Source organism: Acanthaster planci, linkage group LG11 (genome assembly GCF_054643075.1).
Source record: "Acanthaster planci isolate LZ-2023a linkage group LG11, COTS_SCS, whole genome shotgun sequence".
Taxonomy (NCBI): domain Eukaryota; kingdom Metazoa; phylum Echinodermata; class Asteroidea; order Valvatida; family Acanthasteridae; genus Acanthaster; species Acanthaster planci.
In genome coordinates, this window is record NC_141787.1 from 9,837,813 (window position 1) to 9,861,501 (window position 23,689).

The 23,689-nt window shown below is 40.0% G+C and overlaps 1 protein-coding gene across 4 annotated transcripts in view; it reads right to left on the minus strand.

The window, feature by feature from the left end:
• Positions 1–23,572, minus strand: part of LOC110989112 (uncharacterized) — a 29,351-nt gene extending 5,779 nt beyond the window's left edge. Inside the window, exons 1-32 of one of the 4 annotated variants that reach the window (XM_087143318.1) lie at positions 23,337–23,572; positions 19,993–20,073; positions 19,501–19,587; positions 19,315–19,389; positions 18,301–18,384; positions 17,302–17,376; positions 16,151–16,231; positions 15,637–15,753; positions 15,331–15,468; positions 14,895–15,023; positions 13,433–13,711; positions 13,198–13,305; positions 12,393–12,497; positions 11,445–11,711; positions 10,819–11,067; positions 10,455–10,519; positions 9,461–9,550; positions 9,005–9,172; positions 8,556–8,705; positions 7,651–8,113; positions 7,131–7,310; positions 6,846–6,956; positions 6,221–6,447; positions 5,501–5,579; positions 4,957–5,121; positions 4,383–4,499; positions 3,810–4,070; positions 3,160–3,312; positions 2,147–2,328; positions 1,736–1,916; positions 1,233–1,367; positions 794–889 (exon numbers count right to left, since the gene is read on the minus strand). In XM_087143318.1, coding sequence (XP_086999444.1) covers positions 794–889; positions 1,233–1,367; positions 1,736–1,916; positions 2,147–2,328; positions 3,160–3,312; positions 3,810–4,070; positions 4,383–4,499; positions 4,957–5,121; positions 5,501–5,579; positions 6,221–6,447; positions 6,846–6,956; positions 7,131–7,310; positions 7,651–8,113; positions 8,556–8,705; positions 9,005–9,172; positions 9,461–9,550; positions 10,455–10,519; positions 10,819–11,067; positions 11,445–11,711; positions 12,393–12,497; positions 13,198–13,305; positions 13,433–13,711; positions 14,895–15,023; positions 15,331–15,468; positions 15,637–15,753; positions 16,151–16,231; positions 17,302–17,376; positions 18,301–18,384; positions 19,315–19,389; positions 19,501–19,587; positions 19,993–20,073; positions 23,337–23,430 — 4,792 coding nt within the window. In that variant the 5' untranslated portion in view covers positions 23,431–23,572. The remainder of the gene's footprint in view (positions 1–793; positions 890–1,232; positions 1,368–1,735; positions 1,917–2,146; positions 2,329–3,159; positions 3,313–3,809; positions 4,071–4,382; positions 4,500–4,956; positions 5,122–5,500; positions 5,580–6,220; positions 6,448–6,845; positions 6,957–7,130; positions 7,311–7,650; positions 8,114–8,555; positions 8,706–9,004; positions 9,173–9,460; positions 9,551–10,454; positions 10,520–10,818; positions 11,068–11,444; positions 11,712–12,392; positions 12,498–13,197; positions 13,306–13,432; positions 13,712–14,894; positions 15,024–15,330; positions 15,469–15,636; positions 15,754–16,150; positions 16,232–17,301; positions 17,377–18,300; positions 18,385–19,314; positions 19,390–19,500; positions 19,588–19,992; positions 20,074–23,336) is intronic. The other 3 variants (XM_087143321.1, XM_087143320.1, XM_087143322.1) reach the window with 3 other exon arrangements.
• Positions 23,573–23,689: the final 117 nt, after the last annotated feature.

The following is a 23,689-nucleotide window of genomic DNA, read 5'->3' on the forward strand; positions in this document are numbered from 1 at the left end:
GGAATAAGCATAGCAGCTGGTCTTCACATTGCTTGGGTTTATGCAAAATGCGAATCTCTAGTAACACTTGTGAGCTCACACGCATACGTTAGGTATACCTCGTCAAAAGACTAATCTGTTATAAGAAAAACCTGCGTCCCATCTTGGAGCAGATTTTAGCTCAAGGCAAGATCTGTCGTTTTCTTCTATGTTTGGATCAACGTTTTATAAACAGTACAAGTCGTCTGTGACTTCACTCGTTATGTTCCATAGATCCTTTCTTACTACATATCATATTTCCCAATTTTTTATTCATTTTTGTGTTCTGTTGTAACAGTTGTTTCCTTAATTTGTCATTTAATCCTACTACTGTTTTAAAACAGCCAAAGGAGGAAAACATTCAAATGTACAATAGGTAGAAATCATATTTCCTTTCTTTAGTAGAATGTGTGTGTAATTTACAAGTTATGGCTTATCACGATTTTGTCTGGAACTCGCCATATTATTCTTGGACTTTCAATCATTCCTCAATAATTGCCATTTTTGTTTGATATTATTTAATTTCTCCTTTTTCCTTTGAAAAGCTGTCAATTCATTAACTGTTTCTTCCCTTTATCGATGCTCTTGGCATTCGTTATTGAAACAAAATTGTCATGTAGCCGATGGATTGAAATGTCTCTACCATCAGTATTTAGGCCCTCACAATTAAAAAAAAATTGTTTGGCATCAGAAAATAATAGGCAGACACTAAAACTTGGAAATAAGTTATTATGTGCCAGTACCGTATCCTTGATTGTAACTTCTTAAAGCCTACCTGCACATGTTAGTCCCGAAAATTCCTCCGGACAAACACATTCGTGGGTATTTTGGTCGAATTCCGCGCCATTGAAACAGTCAGAATCTTTCATTTCTTAACAGCAACAGTAAAGAAAGTAAAAGGCTGCTATAAGAATGAGCCAGGAGATGATCCCAAAGATCTGCTGAAAAACACTTTTGGAGGATGTCGGAGACAGTTGTCTTCATAAAAGCCCTGTTACAGTAATATTAGGTGTCGAACGCGCGCTTACTTTTTCAGTCCAGAATAATGTTCATGTTTGTGACTGATACACAAAACTCATTTGGGGATGTCACACGCAAGCCACACGAGTTAAATTGCAATAGGCATATGTTCTTTATTTGCTCACTAGTGACATTTTGAGTAAGGTGAAACGACGCCAGTGACCAAATAAACCAGCCTTTTCGAGATAAAGTACCTAAGCAAGTCTTCCCATCGTCATCCAGGTAGTACCCCGTTTCACAGCTACACTTGAAGCTCTGTGGAAAATTCTCACAGTTGTGGTCACATCTAAGCCGAGGATCATCTTTGTACATCTTGCACTCATCAATATCTTTAGATAGATCAATCCAGTCGAAAGATTATGTTATAAGTGTTACAACGATGGAAGAAATTTGTGTTGTTAGGTACATAAAACGCGTGCCTACAGATCACGTAGAGATAAAATGTTCACATGGTTTTTAAGGGATAAAGAACTTGTAAACCCAATATACTTCATTCAAGTACAAGGTTTCTTATCGAAGCAACCATTTCAATATTGCTTACTCAATGAATCTATTGGTCGTATTATGAAGGGACAATTATACAATAGCTTTGTTGTATCGGGAATTGTATGATGTAAAAACTAAGTGCACCAGATATTTCACTTCTGTGACGCAGTGACGTTACCTTTACCTTGGTGCGGCTAGCAAATTACGGTACCTGTGCATGTTTTTCCATCGCCCTCCAATCCCCCAGGACAAGGTCCGCACGTGCTATTCATAGACGGCGGCGCTTCATCTGTACATTCCACGCCCAGGTAACATGGGCTGCCTGCGCATGCGTCGTAGTTAACTTCACAGAACTCACCGGTCCACCCAGGCTTACACTGGCACAGCAATACCTGATAAGTATAAGAGGTAAATTAATGGCACCACTGTTGGGTAGTTCAGCATTTTTTTTTCCTAATTACATGTAGGCCTACTAGCGATTGTTACTTGCCTAAGCTACACTTTTAGCTCCTACAGAAACTCCCTTGGCAAGCAGGTATATCTCGGATGCAAGCAGCGAAATAGAGGCACAATATCCGCATGAGATGGAGCAGGTCGTGCATTATTTCAGGTTTGCACTTACCCCGAAGCGGTCTTGGATGAGATTAGTGCCGTCTACAAACTGATCCGAGAGGCAGGTGCCGCCATTTTGGCAGTTGCAGAGATTCACTATCGGCTCAAGAGTAGAATTCGATCTGCCATCCGTGGCTAAAAACCCGACTCTAACCTTCGATGTGTCAACAGGTATCCAGATAAAAAGGCCATCTGTGGCAAAAGATAATCCTTTTTTGTGTTTTATCACTGTTGGAACACACTTGGAAAAAAGAAACAATAATGCTTCTTTCATTGTCACCAAATTGAAGAAACCTGACGTCGATCCCAAGAGCAGTAGTCCTATGCTCCCTTGGATGTTTCACGGAAGTTGGTCACAATGCAAACTTTCAGTTAATATCATGATAAATCCGATATTGGACTATTTAAACTCCATGGCAGATAATATTGGAGGACGCTGCTCGATTTTAGTGAATCCCATGCATGTATTAAGCCCTTCGTTGCATGGTAATTACCATTCTTTCTTAAACACGGGCCAACATATTTATACGGGCAGACAAAGGTATTTCAAATTTCACATGGGGTTTGTCACGTTTGCCATAAATTGTCATAACATTTGTGCAAGATTTGTGACACATTCTGAAATATTCTCTTCTTACACACTAGGCAATCCATTATTTAGTTAACCAGTGGTTATGATAAGGGAGCAGAAAGTTAATGGATTATCTAAGAAATTTTGCATTTCTGTTCCCTCCTCGAATCGACCGTACTTCAAACAGGCTAACCAAATGTGTAATTGCTTGAATGGCTACACAGTAAAATCACTTGTGCTAACTTAACGCCTGCGATGTCTCTCCAACGAGTGTAGTCCCAAGGTGTTAGATTATCACATATTTAGCACCACAGTTTTTGCAGTGCTGGCACTTATGATAATGAACTGAGTCTGACTAACATTTGAGTCGTCAATGTTTCCCTGATAATAGGTTAGACAGAACAAATATGCAGGAAACTGGGTAGTGGAGACGTTCCATTCGCTGTACTTACCTTCCTCGCCAATCGTTGCACCTTGTATACTCTCCATTAGTTGGAACGCAACATCGTCCCCATCTGGATCCGTAGCATCTAACTGGAGAGTCAATTTCTCTTCCACGGTGGCTCGAACAGTTTCAACAAGCGTGAATTTTGGCGGATAATTGGCTGAAAATAATTCAGCAGTTTTTGGTTAAATCAGTATTATCACAAGATTCTGGACGGTCCAGCAGCATTACAAGTATGGTCGTCAGAGAAAGAGTTTTGAAATCATAAGTTGTGCATGGATGCAAACTTTAATCAAATACTTTCTAATCAAAAGGACAGAGAGGGAGAGAGACAGAGCCTAAACCTATTTATACCTAAGTCTGAATTGCAATCTTTTTTTCCTGACGAAATCCAAAACGTGAGCACTTTCAGACAAATTACCTATGTTGAATACAAAAAGATGAGTTTTAAAGATTTTAAACGTAATTAAAATGTGTTAGGACTATTACATTCGCCGATGATTTTAAAGAAACTGTTACGGTTCTTAGATATGATCTTCCATAATGTTTTGAAATTATTTACAGCACGGGCAGAAAGCCAACAATTCATTGTTCGTTTTTTTCTGAAGGCATAAGCAAGTTATGCGTCAGCCATGATTCTTCCAGGATAAGGCTTACTTGCGGACTCCAGGTCTTCGTTGTTTCTTTCGTTGAGCTCCTTGGTGGTCTGTCCAATGGTTGTATCATTCATTACTAACGCGTCATAGAGGCACTGCCTGCTGTCTCCACAGACCTCTTCTAACTTTTGGCGTTGCTCGTCGTCGATGCTGTCGAGTAGATCCTCCAAGAACTTGGGTCGGAAAGACAGGTCGTTTATTTTGTCCCAGCTCTCCTCGGGGGGGATGTAATAAAAGTGCGAGTCCTCTTTAGAAACACGCCCTGCATGGTGGTGGAAAAGAACCCCCCCAAAAAAAAACTTCTTCAACGTTTGACCAGTGATTAGCATATGGCTTGAAAACAAATGAACTGTTAACAGTAACTCTGTTAATGAGGGATTGGAGTTTCTTCAACTGTCTATTTTTCCTTTTCGTGAACTGAGCGTTTTGCTTTTTTTGGGAGGGGGGTTGGTGTAGGAAAGAACTCGCCATTTCTGACAGCCAGTCCAACTGGACCCACGAGTTTGTGGTAGTATGATCCCCGTTGCTATACAAGGACAACGCACAACTAACGGCTATCCAAACAATTACTTACAGGTTTCTCCAAAATCAAAGTAATCCTTTTCGAGCATCTTCCCATCAGTACCGCTTGGTTCCTGGAATGTACCGTTGCGTCTCAGAATATCGTTGGTTCTGTTTCCATCCCAAACGCCTGTAGAAAATTGAAGGCAGTAAGCAAAGCACACTGAAACGGTACCAGCCTACAGCTGCCGCTTTCTTTTCAAAACCTTCAAATGACAAGATTCTGCAACGTTCCAATTCGAGTGTCCGGAGGCCTTTTTTTTTCTTTTCTTTTCGGGTTTCTGAGAAGATGGTTTTCAATTGAACAGCATGAGAAAGACGTTGAGAGACCAACTTTCATTGCCAAGAAAATACAACAATTAATTTATGCTCTTACAGTTTCGAAGAATAAATATGTGCCCTAACGGTGGCTTCAATGCCTACACAAATTGCTTCAGGCAAACTCAATCGAGATTTAGTTGTTGGCTATGCATTAACGTGGTACACGTACTTCTTTCACCTACTGACGTGGTAAAGAGTGTATGTAAGGCCCGCCCTCTAACAGGCAATTCCACACTGAGTTTTGTGATTTCATTTCAATAACCTACCTAGTAAACCCTTGGTACTGCCGTTATACTTTTGACTCAGTTGGACGGTGATATCTACAAAACTGTTGTTCACCCCGACCTCAAATTGAACATCGATAGAGAATATTGCAACCACTTTAGGCGGATCCTGTTCCCTCCTCACAGTTAAGCCATCAAACACCAGTCCTAAAAACAATATTCCGTTTGAATATTTACCTTTTCTTATATAAAACTTTCAAATGTGAAATTTTTACATTGTGATGGAATTTTCATTAGAACTGAGAGGTTCAGTAAAGAAAAAAAGAACAAGCTCACAGAGTACAATTACAAATTAACATTGAAGTCAAATTTCCAAAAAAGGAGTTTATGCACCCTTCCGTGTCCAACCGCCCATAATCTTCTACGCATTAGTACTATGCGTTTCTTTTAAATAGGAACCGTACTTGAAGAACCACGATGCTTGCAAATAAGTTGATCATTAAAGCACCCTTTTGTAGAAGTGTCAAAGTACAGCGCGCCCTCAATTACAAAAGACTATTGCTTCAGAGAAAGTGTTAAATCTCACCATCAGTTGTTGGTTCAACCACCGATCCATTCACAGTTGTTATTAAATCAGTAGCTTCGTCGTTTAACTTTATTTCAACCTGTTCACAGGATAAAGGGAACAGACAAGCACCATGAAAGTAAGACTTTTTAAAGGTGCAGTCCATCATTTGAATTTATTCAAAAAGTAACACTTGGTTTACAGAGAGTTAGGGGACTCAAACTCTCTTGGAAATTACTCTTTTGGTAAGCTGTCATTGAGAAGAAAGCAATGAAAGAAGACGATTTACAAAAATTCGTAGGAACGCATTTGTAGGACTTGCTATTAGACAAAGCACATGTACGCGTGCGTTGTAATCATAATGTTTCGGCTCGGTGTGCAACATCGCATAACTGTACATTCGACTTTTTAAACTTGAAAAAATGTCCGGACGATGAATTCGGATGCTTAAACTCAATAAGGGTTGTTCTTAGGCACCCATATTTAGATTTTGAGATATTTTATTGTCTTAAAGGGACATAGTGCACAGATTACAAATACCTTTAAAGATATTGTTAAGATTTTATTTGTTCACGGAAGTCTGTAGCACAAGCTTTATTATACCCTAGGAAATTACTTAAACTCTGTTTACTTTTGCCGTATTTATCTTTGTAATAATAAATTTGTCTTCATAAATCTAATGCTAATTGTTGCAAAAGTTTGCATCGTTTAAATGTCAGCCCCTGTCAGCGAGTAACAAACCTTTGCACCACCAGCAAAGTCCAAGGCTGAAAAACCACTGTACGAGGTCGCCTCAGTCAGCTCCTCAGTTTTGGGGTCGTACACTCTCTGCGTTCGGCCTTGCAATTCAAAGATTTGCTTGCCTCTTTCCAGGTCTTCGATGAGGACCATTGTGTATTCACCCAGGCCATTGAAAGTATAGTCCAGACCGTCAAGAGTACGCACGTGTGGATCTCCCCAGAACCAACCTTTCATGTTGAGATAAAATCCAGGGTTTTTTTTGTAATGCGCAGCTATCGCTTGTGTCCAGAGACGTTTGAGATCGATTTAGAAATGCAAGGTAAAGAAACAGCATGCTACCGAACAAGACATGAAACATTCATTTGAAACATTGCAGCCATAAATTAGAATTAATATTGCTTTCAGGTTACCCAACATTCTGCCATTTCGAATTGGAACACTAACAACCTGCTATATCTTCGTAAATGTGTCTCCCACGGAAACAGAGTATTTAGTACAAAACTGTAGTAACTTTATTTTTATTATATCACTATCTAACAGAAAAAAATAACATAGATAGGAAATACAAAAAATGTTTTTCCACGAGCACAATTAAACAAAAGAGACGGACTAAAGGAATAGTTACCCCAAAAAGCTGGTAGATAGTGCGAACAAGTCATTAGAGGACGCCATTCAGTATAAAGGTGACAGAGAGTAGACTTTTCGCAACAGTGGTAGCGTGAAAGCACGTCTTCCTCTGTAGACAGTTGACAAAAAATACTTAGCCACCAGTACAACCAGTCCTGTATCACGATCATCATAATAGCATTTTACTGGGTCCTAATAAGACGTATACAGGTATTTGAAAATGTGGATGGACTGCACTAAATCTCCGGACGTGCCATATGTTCTGGGCAGGCTGACGACTTACCGTACCACTGTTGAAAAACATCAGGAGTGTAAAATATCCAACTGAACGGAAATCTCTCAAAGACTGTAGCAACTTGTGGATTCCTCACGTCGTAAAGAAGATCACCAGTTGATCTCTTGTAGCAACATTGTGGGCCGGGGGTTCCAGGGGCTTGGTAAAATCGCACATAGCACACAACAGCTGAAGCCAAAGGGGAAAAGGGGCAAGAAACTTATTATAGCTTATTTTAAAGACGGATTGAATCGACTGTTCTCAAACCACTAAGAAGAAAGGTGCACAGAACTTGCATTAATTAGGGATTCATGCCTGGGAAAGCAGTCTTTTTTAATAGAATAATTTGGTGCTTTTAAATAACATAATAAAGAATACTTTCTTGGGAATTAAAATGAAAATAAATTAAAAGTTTCGCAATTCAAGTTTGGCACGATGAGAATCTGATATTTTCTCGTACAACTACACTTGATCGAAATTTTTTTGATAATTATTGCTACTTGAAAAGGAGAAAGAGTTTTAAACCGACAGCTGTCTTGAAAGTAGTCCCAGACGTCTCCACGAGGAATGTAATAGCGATGCCACCAAGTGCTCCTGAATCTCCAATCGAACCAAGCCATTCTCAGACTGCAGGGGCACGTGTCAGCAAACGGCGGGTAGTACACATCGAAGATTGGGTAGGGCGCCTGGCGACTGTACCAGTTGTGGCAGGATAATCGAGGGTTGACAAACTCCTTAGAGTGGCTGTCCAGCTGGAACACCCAGCGGCCTCTCTGACCAGAATTCCCAACGATGCCGCCCGGACGGAAAAGCAAATGTTCGGGTACATCCACATGCACGCTCTGGTCAGACACTCCACACGTGTAGCCCAATATGACATTTTTATTGGGCAGGAAGGCAGTGTCCCAGTTCATCTTGCAAGGATCGTAATTAAACATCCCATAGCTGTGGATAGAGTCTGTCAGTAGCACGACCTGGAAGGTGTTGGTACCCTGCAAAATCGACGAAATCGCGCCTTAATTCACTTATTGAAGCAAGACGCAAGAAAATTTCTCTGCAGTTAAGTTTTAATATTACAGCCCAGAATCAGTGTCATTCATTAATTAACGTGACTGTTCCTTTCAGTTTGTCGCGCCGGCGGTTTTGAAACTGCTCTAGTTCCATTGCTCCCAGATAGTAGATATTTGTTTTCATGAATACTCTTTGGCGGTGAAATTCAGTTTCCGTCACAAAATCAGGCTATATACCTTTATTATGATGCTGTCCCGTTTGTCTTATTCCTAGTTGATCCACCAGAAATAGTGGAAATATTGCTACAAGGGAACATAGTATTTCTTTCTAGCCTCAGTTTGGTTGTACTGTTTCGAATGGTAGAAAGTAAAGATGGCTGCCCCATGATAGATTTCTATTTGAAAAGCCTGCATACAAACTCACTGTTGCCTTTGCATCTGGCTGAACATTACTCCACGTGATAACCAGCGCCCAGTACGCGAGCCCTTCGTCGCTCCCAGCGTCCGGTAATACAATTGCCTTGATAGTATCCAGCATGTCCTGATCGGTGTTTGCATCGTACTGATCATACACCTTGCATTGCATATTGGGAGGATTAAAAAGACATTCTTTAGAAATCGACCATTGATGAAAGTACATATGAATAATGCTAATGGCACACGGTTTATGGAAGCCAACTTACTTAGACTTACTGTCTTGCTGTACTTCGTACTGAACACGATTATAAAAGTTTAAAGCAACTGTAACAGAGGATTCGCTTTTCAGTGCAGTGTTTAAAAAAGTGTTCGTGTTGTAGGCCTGCAATGTTTATGGTAAAAAAGTTCCTTAGGAAAAATGTTTCAATAGAATTTCGAGGAAAGAGAAAAAATTACCTGCCAGAAGACATTTTTCTTTGCCGAAAATGCATCAGCGTTGACATCTGCCCAGAACGGGGCAATCATTTTAATTCCGTCTGGGAACTTCAAACTTTTCGCACCGGGATATGCCCATTTACTGACGGATTTGTCATTTGACAGAACAATTGCACCATTATCGGTGAACTGCAAAGCAAAAGAAAATATCAGTTAATTTAAAGGACAAGATACTGATCTGGCACTTACAAAATTTAGTCGAAAACACGCCTTTAGTACTTTGAACCACAATTTGGGAGTCGGCGTCCGCGAAAGCGCATTTGTATCGTAAAATGTAATTTGCCAGCACATTTAAAAACTAAGGCAATTTTCCAATAATATTGCAATAATCCTCTTTTGTGACACAAATGGCAATCTTATTTTCAACATGTATTCTGGTGGAATTCTGAAGTGACAACAGTAATCAATCATGCTTACATAGATTTTCTCGTACAGCTCCTTGCAGTAGGGAAAGAAATTTGGCGGGAAAATGGTTGGTGATATCAAATCCTTCTTGGACTGCTGATTCTAAAGAAAGAGAGAAAAATGTTAATCACAAGTTTACTAATAACAGAAGGTTAGTATGGTCATGGAGCTATAGCTCTATGGTATGGTAAACTGTTGTCACTATTAACGGAATAAATATGGGCTTGGACGGCGTGGGGTGTTCATTTCTGACCGAATAAGGAAAACAAACTCTTACAATGGCCCAACCTGAGACAAAAGTGAAGGAAATAATCAGTGTCCGTTCCTCTCAGGTGGTCTTAAGACCTGACCAAGCGGGTATCCCCACCGTTAAAGACTTTGAAGCAGACCGTCCTACCCATGAAGCAAACAAATTATTTATTTCAAACATTATTTTTGTTGACAAATTTTAAGTCTTTCTTTTTCAAACACCTGTCTTGTTGGTGTGATTTGTCGTAAACAATATTTTCATACCGTGTACCGCTACAGATGGCTCAGAACCCGACGAGCCTGTTTATTGTGGATATAAGACCTTAAGATTGCGGACTCCAGGGAGTTACCGCTCAAACTTTGTGAACGTTCAACCAATACGAGGGAAAAGGACCTGAATAAGAGTCTAAATTTTAAGTGGCATCTAAAAAAAAATACAGATCAGCTTAAGAATGTGATTTATCAAGTATTTAAGAGCTCCAACTTCACGGGTTCCCGACGAATAGGAATGGCCAAAATGTGCAATGCATTTGCGAAGATTCATGAAACAGTGCTTTTAATTGTTTACAATTCTTCAGATTGCTTTGGGAATGTACAAAAAGTGTTGTACAAGAGGGATATATATGATACTTTAAGTCCGTATAGCAAACTAATCCCTACAGTCCTTACTGTTGTCCTATACTTTCTCAGATTTCCAGTATTGTATTGTGACTAAATAAAATAGTCTATAAGTGATTTAAAAACAAATACTGCATACCTCTTGCTTTGCGTTAGATAGTAGGGAATCGCCAACCTCGACCCCAAATGGAAGGAGATTGCCAGCTGCGAACAAACCAAAATTGTTTCTACATTTATATGAAGTGTACTTGGCAGAAGAGTACCAGCTTACATGTACACTTCCTAATATACAGGATCAGTTTCAAGCAACAGGAGGAACTAATTAACCCAACAGAAGGAGGTATTATTCTCTTCGTGCATTGTCTCCATTTCTTTCAGGAAACGGGACCATATACTCACACGCTTTATTAAAATCATACACGGGTGATTACTGCATGATACCCAGAGAAGTATTTCATCAAATACATGGGTACTGCACGAGACATAAGCCTACTAAGTCTTACCTACTACATTGAATCCGAATGCCTTCGATCTAGCACAGCCACCTGAGTTAGTTGCTGTACAAGTTACTACGTGAGAACCTACTCCGAAGACACCTCCTGATGGCCCGATGTTCGTGCCATCTCCTGTACAGGTAATGATTAGGTCATCGCCGGGCGTGGTCGGCTGAACGTTCCAAGCCACGGTGGAAGTTGTCTCTCCACTGTCGGTGCACTGTTCGCCTAAGTGTGGAACTCCCAAGGACGGAAATGCTGAATGGGAGGACAGACATGCAAGAAAATTGTGACTGAATTCTTAAACGACGGCCAATGAACCTTTAGCGATGCCCTGCCACGGGAAAATGAAATGGGTTTAAAAGTGAATGGGGAAATGTGCGAAAAGCCACGTAATAGCTTCAGATCATATATAGCAGGTTCAAGAAAACGCAACTACATAATAATGTCAAAAAATCGATGGGATGCCTTTGTCGCCGTAAGGTATTGCTCGAGACTAGATGGTGGCATACAGGAGATTTATGTGTGATAATTAATCCCTTTCTTAAGTCCACTAAAGTTTCAAAAGGTGAATTTATTGATAAGGAACATACCTAGATCCATTTCACTTTTAAATCGTGGTTTTGTTTTCTTACCCGAGACACTGAAGGAAATCAAGCATTGTGGGACGACACCGTTTTCAGTATCAGACGAACAGACAACTTCGTGCTTCCCTAACCCGAAATCGCCTCCCGTCAGGTCAACACTAGCCCCATCGATATCCTTGCAAGTGATGTCGGCAGGAGAGATTGGGTCGCCGGATGGCTTAACAGCCTTGACTTGAGTCCACGTGACTTTCACAGATGTCACGCCACGATACAGACACCGGTTTGCTACTTCCGGACAGTTCGTCCCGGCACTTACTGTTGTAAGGTAAGCCAATGAGGTCACACTCTTTCAACTGTTTTTTTTCTATGCGAATCCAGATCGCAAGCAGTGATCGGACGCTGGTTTTTCTGACACAAGAACCCACTACTAACCAAAACAGATAGTACGATCACTGATCGCGATCCAAATCTGCGTGAAACAAACAGGCCTTAATCGCATGCCTCTGCTCGAGCAAATCAAGGCAGGCCTATGAAAAGATTAGTTTAGATGTTATTACAGTTAGTTTAAATGTTACAGTTATTGGTTGACTGATATGCATTTGTTTGTGATGCAGCTTAAACTTCACTATCTCTGCAATCTTTCCAGAGCAAAAGGTTCTAGGAAAGAAGAGGCTGCTACGATAAAAAAAACCTTCAAGCTGGTGATTCAAGGCAGGATTTCTTTCACCTTTTGATGGACAACCTCTTCATAACACACGTAGGGCTGTTCACAGTCAGTTTACACTCAGGATTGCCTTCCATTTTTTTATGGGAGACTTAATTGGTGTTTCGAAATACGACAAGGTGAGTTCGAAAAATATACTTGTGAAAAGAGGCACTACACTAGATCGTGGTGGCAACTGTTCACAAATATAGCTTTTCACCGGACACAGATATTCAAAGCAAGTAGGTCAACCGCCTATTTCAGTGAAATGTGTATGTGTTTATATTGCCCACCTTCCTTACACTGTGGCCCAGTGTAACCTGGAGAGCATTCATCAATGCCTTTGCAGTTCTGAAAAGGTTCACCAGGCCCGGTGCACTGAGTTCCAACATCGCCCTCTATTACAGTGAAAAGAGAAAATGGGAGTTCCAGTCTGCATAATTCATACTGTGCAGATAATACCACGACCTGGTAGGCCTTATTTACTGATACCATATTGGAGCCTAGAGTGAAGAGTGTATGTATGGTCCCTTGACGCCCAGATCAAACCAGGCACACTCCATTCTCATTGTTTTATTTCATTGTTGAAGGCGTGTTTGTCTATTTATGTTTATCAGTCTTAATGGGCACCCTAAAACTGAACATCCGGTTCGTTGATAAAAATGTTGAAAATAAATTAACAGAACAAACCCGACATGTTCCTTTGTAAACTCGGGGATACGTGTTATCTGTTATCAGCTTTAAAACATGCTTCGGTTGGCATGGACTGGGTGTTGTTCCCTTACCTATGTTTTAAGAGAATTAGTTCAGTACTCAAACAACTACCCGCTCCTTGTACCTCGTTGTCATAGTGTCCATTAAAAAATAGATTAATTAACCACTTCTTAATCATTTCGTGCCTTTTTGCGAAGATTTCAAGTGTTGGTGTTCCACGACAATTTTTCTGGTTTTTGGCAGCAAAAAAGATAAATCAATTTGGCGGTATCCCAATGCATTCTTGGGCTTAAACTGTATATTACCTAAGACGACACAGTGCTTAAAAAGAAAAAAACAACATTATTTAAAACGCCGACGTGGACACGGTGAGCGGGACCTTACGAGAGCAGTCATGTCCGCAGTATCCGGAGGAGCATGTGCAGTATCCTTGCTGATTTGAGGAACAAATGCAATTGGGTGGGCTGCCTGTGGCTGAACACTTTTCTCCGTCTGTGCAGAACAAAAGTCAACAAATTACAAAAAAATGAACTTGATGGTGTGATTAGATATGGAGCAATTTGAGGTGGTCTTTATCAGCTAAAGCCCAATTTACTGAGGTCTTGAAAACGTCACTCACCGTTCACGGAGGAAACGGAGACGAGTACATCACACGTTGCATTGTTCGATGACTCGTCTGTCGCTGTGTAGCGCACCTGATGTGGGGACGACGCTAGATCGAAAGTGACGTTGTCGCCTACCTGATACGAAGAGTCTTTGATGTCAACACTGACGCTATATGTTCCAGAGTTATCATATGCGGACTTGACATCGGGAAGCGAGACGGTTGAGTAGCTCTTGTGGCAGTTTGTGTAAACCGTCACGTCATTTGGGCACGATATGTTTGGTGATGCAACATCTTCAAAGAGACAGATAGTATAAATTGTCCCAGCTATTTAAAAGCATTTTTCAATCCCGATTCGCTGGTTTGAATGATCAGATTCGTCCAAGACAGATTCACATGCTTCTGTTAACAACTGATTTAGTCATTTATGTCATCACTATACGCAAAAAATTATTTTCAGGCCACCATTTCCAGTGATGATCCCAGGTTCACAACTATTTTAAAATAACAAACCACCAAATTGAGGACAAGGAAACTTGAAGTACATCGACACACTTATGTTTACACAAATAGTATTCGCACAATTTACAAGAGGGAAAACAAACACCAGAGATCTCGATTCAGTTAACAATTTCTTATGTTCAGAGTCAGACCTTTCCTGTCTGGTCACCACTTCAAATACACGAGAAAATTCGATTTCACAAAGGAAATTCGTCTAAGCTGTTACACGGTGCTAACATTCAGAGATCTGATTTGTCTTCCTACAAATACTTTGAATTTGCGAGGTAAATTAGTCTTGCATGTGCTGAAGCATTTCTCTGTGTCTTCAAAAATAATTGGCCACGTCAAATGGGAACATATAAATAAAGTCCACGAAACACAGAATTTCTTCAGTTTTAAATCAATTGAAAAGAATTTTAAAACTTAAATAACGAGATATCAAAAAACTTCAATGACCTTTATTCTACTGCTCTTATTTTGTGTGCTCTGTGAAACATTATTGCCATTTTAACAGAAAATTAATTCAAGGAAACAAGCAAAACGTTGATGCGTGAATTACAAGAGAGAGAAGAAATACAGTGCAAAATTAAATATGACCCTTATGCCATTTTTGATGTCATTGTAAAGCTAAACAAACTTGAACAAACTTGTCGTTCAATTGTGTGGAAAACGATAAAATTAAATGTTACATATGTGCAAGGATCGATTTTTCTGAAACAAAATTTGAAAAAATAAAAACTTGTGAATGTGAATAATACTTTTAATATAAAATGTTGTAATACATAGAGTACATTACATTAGATTTCATGTCTTTATTCGTCAAAAAAATCTGAACAACCTTTTCCTTGTAAATTTCCTGGAACAGTTATAGAAAACGTAGATGCACATTAACCTATTTATATAGTGAGGTATGGTATTTTCTTGCAAATTACAGGACACAATCAATGGTTTCATCTTAAATAAATAAATTTCTTACCAGCGCACGATTTTCCATCTCCTTCGTATCCCTCCTTACAGGTGCAGTTAAAGCCCTTAATGGTGTCAATGCAAAATGCATTCTCATCACAGTCATGTAGTGGTTCCCGGGGGTCGCATTCGTCAACATCTACAAAAAGCATCACAACAGTGAATTTATTGCTCCAAAAAAGTTGGGGTTAACAACGAAACTCTTTTTAGAAGCATCCTTGCAAGTTATAGTTCGAAATGCTCTAAGCGCTGGAATGGAGCTCAAAACGATAAAAAAGAGAAACCATTTCGACAACACGAATCAAGAAGTTTTCCAATTTGAGTTGACAGCCCATTGTGAAGAGTCCCTTGAAGTTTCGTTTAAAATGTTAAATATATATTCCTTTCTTTCATATTTTCCACAAAGTAAGCCGAGCCGGAAACTTTACGTTATTACTTGCTTTCACCTGGTGATTCGGTTGGATAATCTGGAATTGTGCAGTATTCATAGTAGTCTGCACAGCAATCTCCGTAGACCTCGCACGCCCCGTCACACCAGCATCCTCCACGGGGCCCGTCTTTGAAACAGAAATTGCGGCAGCCAACTGAACAGAACAAGGTTATAAATAAATTTCTCAATTTCATGTTTTTTAATTTTGTCTAGAAATATTTATGCTACGAATTAAGCTTAAAGAGGAGGGAAACAAGGAAGTTTTATTTCACTATCTCTAAATTCCTTGAAAAAGGACTTTGAAAATATAGGCTAAACTTACCACAACCCTCTTCATCACTTCTATCATCACAGTCCGGGAAACCATCACACTGCCATAAACCGCTAATGCACACCGATTCTCCGCAATCGAAATCTCCAGGACGGCACGTGCTTTCAGCTTCGAAAAGGAAATTCGAACCAGCATGTTGCACTACTTTGTGGAAAAAAAAAACTAACTACAGCCAAACAACGCGCTGCTGCAAGTTCCAATGTGAAGTTTACTCATTTCGTTGTCCCACTTAGCTTTCATATGCAGTGTGCCAAGTGAAATATATGCTAGAAAACTCTATAGAAGAGAAGAAAGCTTTTGAACAAAATACTGCGTTCTTTTCAAAATAACACAGCAAAACACTTTCATCAAATCTTTGATCGGTGTCAGTTGACCAGTGTAGAATTTAATTGTTGCTACTTGTTCTCCACTGTCTTGAGAAGGTGATTTCCTCAATTTATTTTAAAAAAAAAGAAAGTCCCTCCCGACTTGTGAAAAAAAAAATTCATTCGGTCACTTCTGGTACCTTTTGTCGGGTTTGCTCCGTTAGAACTTGTAGATGACATCGTACCGGGCGTGAAGCCACTTTGTTCAGTGGATTTTGAATCTGTTGGCAAATAAATCATTTAGATAAATTGATAATTCCCGCAAGGTCCTTTTTAAAACCTGACGTAGAGCGGAGTTGCTCCCATGGGGATCCATTTTTTTTTTCTAATTACGTAATTAAAACGAAATTTCGGCAAAATGCAAAAACCTCCTGTTAATTTGTCTCTCTGTAGATGCTGAACAGCCTAGTTTAGTCACCTTTGACATGGGGACTTCCCTTGAGCTGAGTAATTCTTTTCCCAGAGCCTGCCTCCAGCCAAGTCCCATGGGGATTGTATGTAAATATCTAAGCCATGTGCTGATAATGGTTATTGACAAACCAAGTGCCTGGGCAAGCCTGGGCCTGTCTCATATCAATGGTCGGTCTCTCTGGTGTGTCTTTGAGCTGTCTAGACAGCTGCCTGAGTAGTTTCACTGCGTTGGGGGGGTGTCAAATTTTTGTTGATTGTGGTGGGACACCCCCCCCCTTTGGCTGGAAAAACGGTACCGTGACCGCACTCTGACCTTTTTTTGTGCGGGTTTTTTTTATTTGTTGGCACACCCTCTGATCAATTTAAATGCCAGTAGAAGGGAATGTGGATTTGGGAAGAGGGTTATAACGACGGGATCTCAATTGTATCATGTCCCAGTATTCACCCTAAAAAAATAGGCCCTGTGCAGCGGAGGGTCAATTGTAAAATAGTTTAGACTAATCCGCCTACTCATTAGACATAACTGCAGTGACACTGCACTCACATGCACATTCCTCAGCTTGACATGTGCGTACATTTGGCAAATCATAAAGCCGTATTGGTTTAAGAGGCACACCACCTGTGCACAATGCCACCGCAGAAATCGCTTCTATTCTGATTGTCAAATTACTCAATAAATTCAATCCTGTGTAGATGGATTTGAGAGTCTATACGATACACGATATGATCTTCTTTTTCAGAGTTAAATGCCCAGACGTGCAGGCTCTGATAAACCGAGGATCATTCCTTCACCGAAACTTGAAAGCCATGCATATTTATCGTCCAATATAAATAACACACAGCCTATTAAACCAAGGATATGAAACTCAACTTCAATTACCTTCTGTCTGGTTTTCCCCATAAGAACTCGTGGGTGAGACTGTAGGCATGGGGCCATTTTCAGTGGATTTAACACCTGTCGACAAATGTATTACGATAAACTTTTCTTGCAAAGCTCAAAAACACTCCGTGAGTTTTGTACAATATAACATTACTGGTTTGAATCCCATGTAAACACCCTACGACATTACTTCAAAGTTTTGCTGAGTTTGGATAAACTCGACCATGTTTGGGAGCAAATTGCCCTGATCTAGGGCAGTTAAAATTTACTGAGGAAAAACCTGTAGTGAAATACGAAGTACCAGACTAGTGCATATATCGTTCTATTGTAGTAATGAGTAGAACAAAATAATTAAATTCAACGTTTACCTTCTGTTGCGTTTACACCAATGGGACTTATTGGCGAACCTGCAGTAGGTGCACTGGATTTTAAATCTTGCTACAAATTAATTATTGCAATCAGTATTCTTGCTAAGCTCATGTTATGCACAATAACATAACACTGGGTGTACAATGTTGTAAAATGGTTGGTTCATATCCCTTGCTAATATTTGCCGACACAATTAATCTACCTTTAAGGACAAACTACACATGGTCCAATAGGCAGCTGAATATTCCCCACTCAAAATGTAGTGTACCTTTCATTTTATCACACTAAACACTAAACTATACCAACCAAGATTATTACGCTAAACGTTAAGCTGCTGTTTTGTTTGCTCCAGAAGAGCCTGTAAGTAAAACTGTGGTCTGCAAAGAGTCAACCCCTTCAGGAGATGTTAAATCTGTCGACAAAAGAATTCTTAACATTGTATTTCTGGCAAGGCTCAATGACACTTTAATCGGAAAAGAATATTGTTGATTCCGACCATATGCCCGATCATTTCCTTCGACATTTCCTCAGGCTTTTGAACTTTCCGTTCATTTTCGACCACTTTTCAGGATAAACTGCTTACACGAGTTGGCTGTTGCTCTACTGAATTTTGCTTCCTTTTTACATTACCTGGAATGTTAGTGAAAATCTCTGTCACAGCTGTGGCTATCATGGGTTTGGTGGATGAACTATCTGTGAACCCTTTAGTAGTTTCTGCAATAGTAAAAAGAAATATTAAATGTATGACTTTGTTACAGTTTGATTACGGTCTTTCTTTTTTAAGTCTTCAAACTTTACTAACACTGCAAAAAAAAAAGAATTCTTTGTATTAAGGGATATAGGTTTATACTCTATACATTATTTATTCTTTGGTCTTTATATTGCGTAAGCTGTTCATCCAAAAAGCGGTAAATGGGCCGGAGTTGAATTGATTGTTGGTATGCCAGTTCTTGGGTAAACTACAGCATTGAGCAGATTTCTTAAATTGTTCTTCACTAGCAGGGCTGGGTATTAAAGGCTGCTTAGGGGCGTTGGCTCCTCACTTGAGGCAAGACTGCATGGTGGACACCTGTTCGTCGGGAAGTTATAGGTTCCTAGAACCGAAACGTGCCAACCTGTTGCGTTTGGGAAGAGCCCCACACAGTCTGTCGGCTGGTGGTCACGTTTATCTTTGCCTCCTCGTCCCCCAAAATTGATTCCAACATGTTCTAGACCAGATTAATCGCTTCAGCCTGTAAGTATCTTTCTTTTTTTGTGTGATTCATTATATGAAATCGTAATTGGTGGTATTTATAACCACGATGTTATGTGCAGTTTATGCTGCAAAAGCTGCATTGCTGGTAATAATTTAAAATTTTATTTCAACCAGGGTTTTAATGAGAGTTTAAAATTGGGCGTGGCATACCGCACTGAGAGACAACACCGGAAGGCTGAACCAGTGTTAACCAGAACAGCTGGATCGTCACCCAGCCCAGAGACGCCAGACACCCTACTCTGTAGACCACGTACTGGTGCTCAACCAAGGCACCTCACTTCCCCAGCAGAGCCAGTGAACTGTTGATTTGGGCCTGATTCCTTTGGTGATTTGCAAAATATTCAGTTCATTAGTTCACCTTATAATTAATGAACCCTCAGTTTACGTACCTTTGGTGTGTGTGATTCCCTCTGTAAAAGACATGGACGTCGTAATTTTACCGATCGTATCGTCTGTAGTAGCTTCTGGAACAGAAGAAAATAATGCACACGTGGAGGGGTGTAACCTAATTGTTTTCAGTTCCAAAGGCCAAATAGGGGAACGGAGAAAAACATGGTTATTTTGTTGGGAAGTACCTTCAGTTTGTAGGAATGCCTCTGATGTCGTTGTGGTTATCATAGATTGGCCGGTTGGAACAGCTGTGCCTCCTACAGCAGTAGTTTCTGTAATAAATACACAATAAGTGTATTAGCGAGATGACACTGACTGTCCAACCCTTCATCTGTAGCATAGATTTCAACTGGGTGGTGTAGGCCTTTCTTAATATTTATGCAAATTTTATTTGCCGCAACTGAAAACGAGGCTGAGGGGACTCGGGAGTCAGAATGCTATAATCGCACCTCATTAGTCAAAAGGCGATGCCTTGGTGAGGCATCTTTGAAAATCTTTCTCTCTGTAGTGCTTTAGCGCGTAGTCAGGCTATTTGTTCTATCTCGGCGTAAACAAGCTCCATGCAAACCACTGTGTCCAGTATATAATTACCACGCAAGAATCGTTTCCGGTATTGTTCTAACATAGCCGGAAAGTCAGCGGATATAATAAGCAAAAACGTTGGACGCTCTACCTACCGTATACTGATGTGCCATCATTTGTCAGAGATTCAGACGTGACGAACTGGGTGATAAATGCGTTTGTATTCGCTGTAAATTCTGACATGGCAAAATATTACAACCAAAAGGCAAATATGGAGAAAAAAAAACAATGCGTTAAAATCTAGCTGACCAAAGGCATATGCAACTACTCTTGACACGTAGAGACATAAAAGCACCAGTCTCTACAGCATTCACGGAAACGCAAATTATCCCGCTCTCAGAAACCGATGCATACAAAGAACTCAAATTTCCTACAGATGCTAGGGCCACGTTCCGCCCCGATCATCGCAGTTTACGTATTAAAATTACAATCTCAGCTCACGAAGGTCATGTTTGTAAACCATTTCAGACGTATTTGCTTGACATATAATTACTTTGGAACTTAAAACGGGCTAAACAACTGTGATACGGAACTTGCGATGAAAACGCTGAGTTTCATGTACACGTACTGTAAATTGTGACCTAATGGGAGTTTACGGTTTATATTTATTTCACATCGATTAATAATGCATTCATCGTATTTTGCTTGTCTTTATCCCAACACATGTGCAGTGGTACAGCACATGTCAACCTACCCTCAGCTTAAAACAAACAAGATAGTTTCGAAAAGGGCCATTTAGTGCTTTAGTAGGCCTAATAACAATTTAAGGGGAACATGCAGTGGATATTCACCTCCACATGTTTTAATGCATGTGACACTGTGTTGCAATAATACAAAGAAAATGTAAGTACGTTTTTCATCGGTTTTACATTCTCAGACAGTATCTAATAACGTATGAATGAGGTCGCTGTTTTTTATGTCACACGAGGCACTCCTTGTCAAAAGAACATAACAGTGCAAATACCGATCCTTCAAAATCATCCATCAACAATATTTGAGGAAAGATTTGCCACTGCTGTTGTCCAAACTGTTGAACATGCAAACCAGATTTTAAAAATAGTGCCTCCTCAAAAAGTGTAGAAAAGTATGATACATAATATTGCACACAAAGCTATGGAGATTTAGCACCCTCAATGCTGCTTCAGACAGCCATTTTCCCCACCAGCTTCCTGGGGTTTCAAGCAATATAGACCATTTATTTTTCAACACTCTCAAATTACATTTCGTCAAATTCCCAAGGCTCTTGGCGAAATAATCCACAACCAGGACCCAGAAAATTTTGAAAAAGTTTGGCTTTAGGCCTACATCTTTAGAAATGTCGATTTTAGCAAGCAGAAAATAACTGACTGCCTACAACTTGTTATCGGTGTGAAATATCAAGCTCTTCCTAATCAGAAAACAGAAGTGCTGATGCATGGTACACGCTTCAAACGAAATTTAGCAATTAAATATAATTTTGATATGGCCCTATAAAAATGTTTACACCCTGAACAAGGGATGTCCAATTCCTGAGCTTTGGCATTGCTGACACCATCAATATATCGAATATGTTCAGTCATGGCAAGAAAAATATGAGTCAAATCACTAAATAGTTTCATAATGAATGGAGTAGGACCTGCGGAATACTAGTGCCTAGGGTCTGCCAAACACTTAGCTAGGCCTTACAGTCTGTGTGCCTATATATATGTCTTTCCAAAAACGCGTTCATTTTGCGACATGTAAACTTAGCCCTCAGACGATTATCTGGCTATAGAGTATTGTTTGTGCATGAGCGTATCATTTATGTTAATTTTCACTTTTCTGATGTTGTTTGTTGTTGTTTTTCTCTCGTCTAACAAGCAGATCTCCATAAAATGGTGGTGGTTGTGGTTGTGGTGGTGGTGGTGGTTTTGTTTTTTTCCCAGGGTCTGTGTGCATGTACGTCGTTTTAACCATGACCCCGATGAATGTGTAGCCTACCTACGGCAAGTCTTTATTATTGGTTTAATATGGTGCAAATATGTCATAGATTCTGCTCGAATCACGACAACCGTAAGCCATTGTTTTGTCACAACGGTGCTTTCCGTGACAAATGTGCACAGACACAAAGTCGAGGAAAGTCAGATCTAAAATATCTAAAATATGAACATGGGAAAGTAAATATATCTCGGATTTGATTTGCTGATTTCAGGCTGTTACGTATGCTCATATATGAGGCTTTATGGTCCTTTACATGTACATACTGGGCCCTGATTGATGATATACTGCAATTCTGCACGGAGCAACAATAATGTGTTATGTGGAAACATAACCAAGTTGAAGCCAATCGATAGCTTTCTCAGATCGTGGCCAGTTGTTTGTGTGTCTCTTGAAATTTCTGGCTAGACGCGGCCATCAACATTGATTGGCTGCTTTCGTATTAGAGCGAGCTCACGATTACGCGAGAGCCAATCAAATGCCACCCTTTTGACCAAAATCTGTTTTGCCGGTTTAAACCGTCAAATAAAACTGACTTCTTGGATTATGAATATTAACGAACTTCAGTCATCGGTGTAATTGGTTTCAAAGTTGAAATTTAATTAGGATGACATTAGGATGACAACATAAGGCACTAACGAAATTAATATTTCCTTTCTTTAAACGTGTTGAGCAGTGTTCCACAAGATTTATATATAGCTAATCACTCCATCCTGTTTTCAATGAAAATTTGAAATCAAACATTCATGGATGGATTAGGGCACCCTTTTTATATTCTATGGTTCTTATTTCCAACCGACCCAATTTTGGGCTCCCGATCATGGAAAAAAAGCTTTCTTTCCCCCGCCAATCTTGCTAAAAAGACCTAACCCCCCCAAAAAATAAAAACTGAAGGGAAAAAAATGGCCAGCATGACCTAAGAAAACAAAAGCCCTGAAAACTTATGATTTCGCAAACGACAAACAGCGACGGTCGGCGTTCGCGTGAACATTCAGTATACCGCATCTTTCCGTTGCCCACTGAGGTTCATGCATAGCCCTACACTTTTCTTGACCCGGACTCGTACAAGGGGATTTTCAATGTGAGCAGCGTGGTACTGCATAGCAGCATACAAACTTCCTCAGTCTAGAGCGGTATGTTTTGTGGTTTCGGGTAACAATAAGAACATGTACATGTATATTCCTGCATTTGCATGCAAATATACACACAAACTTTATTTTAATTTGTTTTTCGATTTTTTTATACATTTATCTTTGTTTACCACTGATATATATCAAAAATGCAGAGAGAACAAAAAGGCCCCTTTACATGGAAAATTGAGGTTTATTCAGTCATTTATACACCAGCAACATGGATTTTTTGAAGGAATTTTATTTTTCGACCGACCGACCTTATCTCAAGTGGTAAAGGAAATGAGAACCATGGAGTTTACTAAAGGTGCCCTCAGCTCCTAGCAGAGTTTTCTTAAAAACGAGAACATTACCTGCTGTGGTTTGTGACTGTGCAGTTCTAATGGTATAAGCCCACATCAAGGCCAGGAACAGTAGTTGGGAGAATAGGCCTACTGGCCGATGCATTTTGCCAGCTTCACTAAAGGGTGCACATTTGAAAGTAGAGGTTGGAATAACAGATCGTGGCAACGTCTACTAGTTTCAATTCACGTAGTGAGTGTCGATTGCCAGTTTCTAGGACAACTGATGTGACGTACGCACAGCCGTCGGGAGTCAGGCCAGTGATGCGCAATATCAATGTTGAAAATCACTATAAAATGCCTTCCAAAGTCCAGTCATCTAACCCAGACGTGAATAAGGCTTGACAAAGGGCTATGAAATGCCG